Source organism: Eschrichtius robustus, chromosome 7, assembly GCF_028021215.1.
Source record: "Eschrichtius robustus isolate mEscRob2 chromosome 7, mEscRob2.pri, whole genome shotgun sequence".
Classification (NCBI taxonomy): Eukaryota; Metazoa; Chordata; class Mammalia; order Artiodactyla; family Eschrichtiidae; genus Eschrichtius; species Eschrichtius robustus.
Window position 1 is genome coordinate 78,646,822 of NC_090830.1, and position 8,917 is coordinate 78,655,738.

The following is an 8,917-nucleotide window of genomic DNA, read 5'->3' on the forward strand; positions in this document are numbered from 1 at the left end:
GTGAATGGGAGGAGGGGGCGGAGAATTTACATGTCTCTCCATACCTCAGTTCAGACCTGGTTCGTCCCCTCCAATGGGGACCGCGCTGCCCCTCACAGGTTAGGTTGTGGAAGCCTGCGGGGTCCAAGTCGCGGCGGGTCCTAAGGGAAGCGGAGGGAAGGGAGTGGACGGGGCGATCCCGGGCTGGGGCGGGGCCAGGGCTGGGGCGAGTAGTAATATAGAGCCAGCACTGCCCGCTAGCAGCACAGCGCGGAGACTGGAGCCCTAGGGCCCGCCCGAGCATCAGAGTGTCCACTAGTCCCCGCTATCCCGGCCCTGCGCCCCTCCGGCCATAGCTGCGGGTGAGTGTGGACCTCCCTAAGAGCGCAGGGTGGATGCGGGCGACCCAGCTCTTGCCGGCTTTACTTCTCCTTACTCGCTGCCCCGGCTCGGCTGCGGCTGCACGCTGAGTCACCGCGCTCCGTGCCCATGTGTTCCCCTGCGGGGACCAGTGCAGGCTGCGCCACGACCTCTGAGCCTCCAGAGAGGATAGACGGCCGGGCCTGGGGAGCCTGGTCACCGCGGGCTCTTCCCGCAGGGGACTTAGGGGCTCCAGCCCTGAACTGCAGTAACCCACCCGGTCCGCCTTCGCGCGCTCCTGCGCTTCTTCCCCTGACTCCTCCTTCCCTTGTAGAACCGCTGTCTAGAGCCCCAGCCTCGCCACCATGAGAGTCCTGCTGGCATGCCTGCTCCTCTGCGCCCTGGTCGTGAGCGACTCCGAGGTGAGTGGCTTCCCTGCTTTTGACTCTTGGCGGCAGGAGGAGGGGGCTTGCAAGACCCCTGAAAAGTGCTGGGGAAGGAAGGGGCTGCATAGGAAGCTGGAGTCCTCCAAATTCCATCAACAGCAGGTCCAAACCCTCCCCGGGAAACAGAACAGGTGTGGCATTGGGGCCTTGAGAACCAAGGGAGCTTGCACTTTTCGGCAAGGGAGGAAGAAGCCGCAGGGACTGCCCCAACCTGCTGGTATCTGATTTGTGAAGCTTGCTTGAGTCAATTCATTTCTCCCTGCTAGAAGCTGATGATCTTCCATTTGAGGGATAGTTAGACATGAACAGGGTAAGGAGAGAGGGAACTGGAGGGAAGGCTGAGTTTGGGGACTGGGGCCAGTTTATCCTCACCCTGGGGTCCCAGGAACATGGGTCCTTTGGTGAACTTTTCCTTTCAATCTCTCCCCCCGCCTGCATCTCTTCCAGGGCAGCCATGAACTTCATCAAGTGTCTGGTGCATGTGAGTATCCACCCCTTGCACAATATCTGGTTGCACAGATATCTTGGAAAAGCCTCAGGAGGCAGCCCCTCCCTGTCCCTGCTGGCTCCCCCTTTGCCTCCGCCTATGCTCCTTGCTTACCCCCCAACCTTTGTGTTCTCCAGCGAAGTGTAGCTGTCTGAATGGAGGAAAATGTGTGTCCTACAAGTACTTCTCCAACATTCAGCGATGCAACTGCCCAAAGAAATTCCAAGGGGAACACTGTGAGATAGGTATGGGGATCCTGACTCCAACTGGGGAGGAGGGGGCACCAGAGACTTGGGGGCAGGGAGACATGGGTGGGATGCAAGAGCAGGCAGGAGTTAGGAGGTAGAGTGGGGGGCATCCCTATCCTCATGTGATTCACAGTCAAACATGAACACACACTATCTCATGAAGCTGGGGCTGCACAAATGTGAGGTGGGGATGGAAGGAGGCCCCTTCTAGTATCTTCTGCCTCACTGAAATCATGTGAGGCCTGACAGGATCTCTAAAATGCCTGTCTGAACTTCCTTCTCTTTCTAATATTCTCATCCTCACATCCTCCCATAGATACATCTAAAACCTGCTATCAGGGGAATGGTCACTCTTACCGAGGGAAGGCCAACACTGACACCAGCGGCCGGCCCTGCCTGGCCTGGAACTCTGCCACCGTCCTTCTGAAAACGTACCATGCCCACAGACCTGATGCCCTTCAGCTGGGACTGGGGAAACACAATTATTGCAGGTGAGGTGGGGGCAGCAAGGACCCTCCTCATGGCCTCACAGAAACCCTCGTTACCATCTTTTCTGCTTGCCAAGTGCTGGCCATAGCATGAGAAAATTAAGGCCTCTGGTTGAGTCTTTCCTGGAGGGGAGGACACAGAAAAGGCATTCTGGGTTGGAATGGCACCCTTCTCCCCTCTGTGTTGCCAGGAACCCAGACAATCAGAGAAGGCCCTGGTGCTATGTGAAGGTTGGCCTAATGCAGATTGTCCAGGAGTGCATGGTGCACAACTGCTCTTCTGGTGAGTGTCACTGGCCTGTTTATGATGGTGGGTGGAAGGGGACAAACTCATTTGTTCCCTTATTCCATCATAGGAGGGATGAGGAGGGAGGCCTGCCTGGCCCTGAAAAACTGGAAGGTCAGAGGACCAGGAGAAGGACACTTTATCCTCCCTCCCTCCCCAAGATATCACTTTCTTTCTCCTCCAGGAAAAAGTGCCCTCTCTCCTCCAGAAAAGTTACAGTGCGGCCAGAAGGCTCTGAGGCCCCGCTTTAAGATTGTTGGGGGAGAATTCACCACCATCGAGAACCAGCCTTGGTTTGCTGCCATCTATAGGAGGCACCGTGCAGGCTCTGTCACCTACGTGTGCGGTGGCAGCCTCATCAGCCCCTGCTGGGTGGTCAGCGCCACACACTGCTTCATGTATGTCCCTCTGTCTCTTCTCCCTGACCCTCCTGCCCTACCCCAAACAAATCCCTTCCTCCTTCCCAGCAAAAGATTCCCCTTATTTCTACCCCCTCGGCCTCTCTCTCTATGGCCCATGGCCTTGGGGACAAGTGATGCTCTGAGGTCGCTGTGGTGGGGAGGGGGAAGTGACAGGATCTCATGAGATCAGACTGACTGATCTCCCTCCCACAGTGATTACCAAAAGAAGGAGGACTACATTGTCTACCTGGGTCGGTCAAAGCTTAACTCCATCACGCCTGGCGAGATGAAGTTTGAGGTGGAAAAGCTCATCTTACGTGAGGACTACAGTGCTGACACCCTTGCTCACCACAATGATATTGGTGAGTGGAAAACCCTCATCTGCCGTGATGATGATAGCTGTGGGAGTGGGGGTCTGAGAAGAGACCCAAGTGTGAAGTTGGGGTTGTAGGGGAACTTGAAGACCCTGCTTTACACAACAAAGGAGTGGTGGGGAAGGGTTCAGAGTGGAAAACATGAGGGGCCTGGTGCTCCTCTGTAGAGTCCCTGAATTTGCAAACAGGTATCCTCCTCTGGGTGGCAATGGCCCTGATGGCATATAGCTTGGGCTGGGATGCCCCTTCCATTGCTGGATGGAGCCTCTGTCTGTCCCAGGATATAGAACTTGGAGAGATTATTGGGCTGGATTTCAGCCCAGCTACCTCAGCCAGGGCTTTATGAGCTGTTTTTTGCAGGAAAAAACTCATACAGCTGTATGCAGTTGCCCTGGCTGTCCAAGGCTTTGTCAGCAACTGGAACAAAGTCCTTGAAGCATGGGACAGGGGAGACTTGTTTCAGGTGACAAGCTACCAGCAGACCTCCCAGGATGACCTCTGACTCTGACATAGGGATAGACAGTCATTCCCTCAGGGTTTGGAGGGGAGAGATGGTGACCACCTGACTAGGTGGTGATCTTTCCCCTCTGACCCCTTCCTGCTCCCCCAGCCTTGCTGAAGATCCGTTCCAGCACGGGCCAGTGTGCACAGCCATCCCGGTCCATACAGGTCATCTGCCTGCCCCCAGCGAATGAGGATGCCCATTTTGGCACAAGCTGTGAGATTACTGGCTTTGGAAAAGAGAATCCCTGTAAGTGACATTTGGGTCTGGCTGAGAGGGTCCTGAGGGAGTGTTGTAACCTGGAAGTGAGCTCAGCGTGATCAAGGGAGGACTGTGGATGTAGAGATGGGAGCACCGTGGAGGCAGTAGGTGGGTCCAGGGATGGAGTAGGGAGCATTGCTTAGGGAATGATGAGCCATAAAGTTAAGTGGGTGAGGGATGAGAGACTATAGGTGGGGTAAAGACTTAGATGTGGGTGGAAAAAATAAGGGCTTTCCCTGGTAGGGACACTTTTTCGTCCCCTCCCTGGCAGACAGTCCCAACAGACACGTTTTAATGTACATTCCTCCCTGTTTCCTCCATCTAGCTGACTATGTCTATTCAGAGCAGCTGAAAGTGACTGTTGTGAAGCTGGTTTCCCACAGACAGTGTCAGCAGCCCCACTACTATGGCACTGAAGTCACCAACAAAATGCTGTGTGCGGCTGACCCACAGTGGGAAACAGATTCCTGCCAGGTGAGAGTTCCAAGCATCTTTCTCCATCACCCCTAGATCTCCCAGGGCTCCTGGGCCTGTCCCTACCAGCTTTGGGGAGCCTCTCTCCAGTCAAAATCCCAAGAAGCCAGGACCAGGGGTTCAGGTCTTAGAAGGTTTAAACCAGTCCTTATGTATTTACCAAACATTTGTCAAGAGCCTGGCTCTATGCTAGGCACTTCAGACTCAGGAAGCGAGGGGGACTAAGACCCTAAGAAAGAGAAAACAACAGAAAATAACACAATTCAGTGCTCAGAGTGTGGTGTGAATTATAAATGATCAGCTGTTTAGGAGAGGGATGTGAGCACCAACTAGATGGTCACCGAGGGGGGCACTTTAGAGAGAATGTGACTCAATAGGAATTTGAGGAGGCAGAGGAAAGAAAAGAGAGCATTTCAGTTGCAAGATACAAAAATGAGAATAAGCACGGCTTATTTTGGGATGGGAAGGAGAAGTAGGGTCTGAAAATGTAGGTGGAACTGTAGATAACAGGACTTTGAAAGCCAAGCAGGGGATTTTTAAACTTGATGTGGTAGGAGATGGGGAGTCACTAAGGACTTTGACTCTAGGAAACTCTCCCTTCTCTCTCGGGCATGATTGGGTGGTAGGATCAGATGGCCCCCTTCTCACTTCTCCCAGGGCTCACCTTTTGTGTCTTTGGCTTAACAGGGAGACTCAGGGGGGCCGCTGGTCTGCTTCACCCAAGGCCGCATGACTCTGACTGGGATTGTGAGCTGGGGCCGTGAATGTGCCATGAAGGAAAAGCCAGGCGTCTACACAAGGGTCTCAAGCTTCCTGCCCTGGATCCACACTCACATTGGGGGAGAGAATGGCCTAGCCCTCTGAGGGCCCCCAGAGAACCAAGGGAAGAGACGGGTACCACCCACTCCCACAGTGACCGTCATTTTTGCAGTAGGGCCATCTGCACAGCTATATATAATGAAGAGACTGAGGAAGATGAGCTCTGCAGAGGTGGTTTTGCTTGTGCTGCCCATCAGGGTGAGTGACAGTAGCTTCACCCTCAGATACACATCTGGGTGCTGGACACCCAGATCTCCCCTGGCCAGGATGGAAGGGTGGTCCTGAACCAGAATGGTATTGTCGTTTTCTGGACTAAAGCTTCCTGGAGTTAAAAATGGCATCTCCTGTGCATAGGTGGAAGGAGAGCCAGCTCCCTGGCAGTGGGCCATTGATGAGGCCCACTGTTGGGAAATGAATAATTTCCCAATTAGGAAGTGTAACAGAACTGAGGTCTCTTGAGAGAGCTTGGCCAATGCAGGAACAGTGGTTTGGAGAGTAAGGACACTAAATGACTTGAGGGAAGGGTTCTGACATTCCATGAATGTATCAGGAAATGTTATATACGTGTGTGTATGTTGGCACACTTGTGCACAGGCTGTGTCAGTGTAAGAGCTGGTGTTCTGTGTCTGACTGCACGTCTAGATACTTCCCCAAATCGTATGGACTGTGACATCACACAGAATGGCCTATTTGGAGAGGTTGTGGGGCCTCTTGGGTCTCCCAGGCAATGATACATATAAATGTATCATTCTGGGGCACAGACTGTGACCAGCACTAAATTTCCAGTTTCACGTTCACATAGATGTCCATTCTTGGCCAGTTATCCCTTCTGACCTTCCAGCCGAGTTCATCCAATCCTCACTGAGTGAGGTGAGGACCATTCCTGTACACTGAATATTTAATAATTATATTCTGGTATTTTTATTTATATCTATTTTTGTAATTTTGAATAAGTATGATTGATCAAATGTGATTTTTCTGAAGATTTTGGCTCTTCCCTCGTGCTTGTATGGGAGGGAGTTGGGAGCATAAAAAGTAGAAAATGACGATGGTGGAATGCACCCGAGTTTCCTGGGGGGCTATATCTGGACTTAATGGGGCTTTGGGAGGAGAGGCTAGGAGACTTGTAGAACAGACCCTCCATAGCACATAAGGTACAAAAATGTGCCCCAAGCCAGAAGTCCACAGCTTGGTAAATGGTGTGCAGGCTTTGTCAACTCCCAGTTCCCTCCTCAGCCTGATGCCTTTGTGCAGTGCACATCTTGTACAACGTTACACGGTGATCCTACCATATACTCTTCACTCTGCCCCCAACAATCCTTGGGCTGACTTCAACCAAGGGGGACATGTGCATGAGTGAAAACTGATGATCCCAAACCCAGCCCAGCTTGAGTCTGTGGCATTCAGGAAACAGAAGACATAATTTCCCATCATCTGTGCATGGGGCTGGTGCTGAGTTTCCTCAGTGTGTGTTAATGAAGCTCATGACTAGCCTTTGCTATCCCTAATATCAGGAAGCTCAGAATCTAAAGCTGGGTGATATCCTAATGGGCGTGTACATATATTTTGAACCAAACATCAGCTTCTTAAGAACTGGATGTAGAAGGCAGGTCAGGAGTTACAGTTGGATGCCAAAATTTTGGAATTTCCAAGCTATGCTAGTGAGTTTTGGCAGTGTTTCTTAGCCAAGTCACCTGCGAACTTAAAAAATATATATATATATATATGTTTATGCTCCACCCACAGAGACTGTGATTCAGGTCAGGGCTGGTGCCAGGGCTCGTGATTTTAGAAAAATTCCCTAGATGTTTCTGATATGCAGCCCTGATTGAGATCCATTGGTGACAATTGGCCAGATTATGTGAAGGGCCCAATAAATTCAAGATGTGGTCAGCATATGTTCTCTGCATGAACAGTTAGATTTCTGAGTGGGGTTTGGGGGCACAAGGTCTCCTGGGCTTCCTGTTCAGAGGATCCCTAGACAATGGACCCCTGGAGGGCAAGGACCCAGAGCATTCAGCTTTTAATCCCCATAATCTAGCATGTTTCATTCAGTATGATGCAGTGGTTCAGAGCATAGATTTTGGAGTCAGGTGGCCTGGACTAGATTCCTGGCTCTAAAATACTAGCTGTATGACTTGGGAAAAACTCTTAACCTTTTGTGCCTCAGTTTCCTCATCTGTATAAAAGAGATATCTACCTCCTAGGATTGTTATAAGGATTCATGCGTTCATAAATCTCTTAGTCATAATCATGGCACCTAGTAAAGGCACAAAAACAGTGGCTACTATTACCAAACTCTGTAAATTCTCATAGAATTGAATGGGAACCCCTTCCCCTCTTTACCCCAGGATTGCATAGGTGTATTTTGTGGAAGCTGAAACCTGCTAGGAGAGAAAAGGCAAGATGTGAAGCTAAGGAGCCCAGCCCAGGCTGAGTTGCTGCTCAGCCTCTGCATACCCCCCAGGGGCCAAGAAAGATCTTGTTCCAACATGAACAGCGCCAGCATCAGGGCTCACAGACACTGAAAACAGGAAGTATGAGCGCCACTGGTGGGTTGAGCAATGCACTGCTAACAATCTTCAGACCATTTCCCAGCCACCTGACCGACCCCCAGCCAGCTGCTACCTCTTCCCAGTCACAGACCTCACTCCGGGCTAGCAGGGATCAGCCACTTCTCCAGCAACCAGTTTCAAGGCTCCAGATACGACCCTGTCACTCACTTTAGGGACTACCTTTTTCTAGTGCTCCCTAAGTGCTGGACATTGTGCTAAGTTCTTCACCTATTATCTGGTTTAATCCTTATAACAATCCTATGGGGAAGGTGCCATCCTTAGCCCCATTTAACAGCAGAGAAAATGGAGATACAGAGAGGTTAGGTGACTTGCCCAAGGCAACGTGGCTGGTAAGTAGCAGAGCAAGGGTTCAGACCCAGGCAGCTGGCTCCAGAGTGCACAGGCCCAGCACTCTCAGCAGGGCCCAACCTGAGGGAAGGTTAGCAGCCCTCTTTTCAAGCTCCCTACTTCAGGGATGCTGGGTGCAGGGAGGCTAAGTGTATCAGAATTTCAACCCTGGCCTAGATTATAATTCTTTCCTCTTAAAAGATTCCCAGGCCAAATGAGCAAATCACACTCAGCCACCAGTTTCAAAGTAAAACTTTACCCTTCTCAAGCAAACCTCAGCCTTTTTGGTTGAAACCTGATTTCACTGAAGTGGTTTTTGTTTTCACCAGAACCCCTCCTTCTGAAATAGTCTGTGGCTCATTCTATTATCAGGACTCAACTTGATTTCCACTCATGCTCTGCCTTTCCCAACCCAACCCCGCACAACAACAACACCCCTGAATACACCCCTCCACCCTCACCCCTGTTTGTCCACCTTCCTCCCCAGCTGCTGACATTTGAGCCTGCCCTTTGAATCACAGTGAGAGGAGTTTGCTGAGGCGTTCTTTAAATAACAGTACTACTGAGGTATACTAAATCACATACCATACAATTCACCCATTTAAAGTGTGCAACTCAATGATTTTTAGTATATTCACAGAGTTGTGCAACTATCACCACAATCAATTTTAGAACATTTTCATCACCTCAAAAAGAAACCCCATACCGGGGAAGAGGGATAAATCAGGAGCTTGGGATTAACATACACACACTACTATATATAAGATAGATAACCAACAAGGACATACTGTATAGCACAGGGAACTCTACTCAATATTCTGTGATAACCTATATGAGAAAAGAATCTGAAAAAGAATGAATATATGTATATGTATAACTGAATCACTTT

The 8,917-nt window shown here is 50.7% G+C and overlaps 1 protein-coding gene across 1 annotated transcript; it reads left to right on the forward strand.

Annotated features, from left to right (window-relative positions):
* The first annotated feature begins 229 nt into the window (after positions 1–229).
* On the forward strand, positions 230–6,110 carry PLAU (plasminogen activator, urokinase). Its single transcript, XM_068547939.1, has 11 exons — positions 230–341; positions 674–761; positions 1,233–1,266; positions 1,410–1,517; positions 1,837–2,011; positions 2,200–2,291; positions 2,479–2,692; positions 2,909–3,057; positions 3,680–3,820; positions 4,158–4,306; positions 4,994–6,110. The coding sequence occupies exons 2-11, from the start codon at positions 705–707 to the stop codon at positions 5,168–5,170; spliced, it is 1,296 nt and encodes a 431-aa protein (XP_068404040.1). The 5' UTR covers positions 230–341; positions 674–704; the 3' UTR covers positions 5,171–6,110.
* Positions 6,111–8,917: the final 2,807 nt, after the last annotated feature.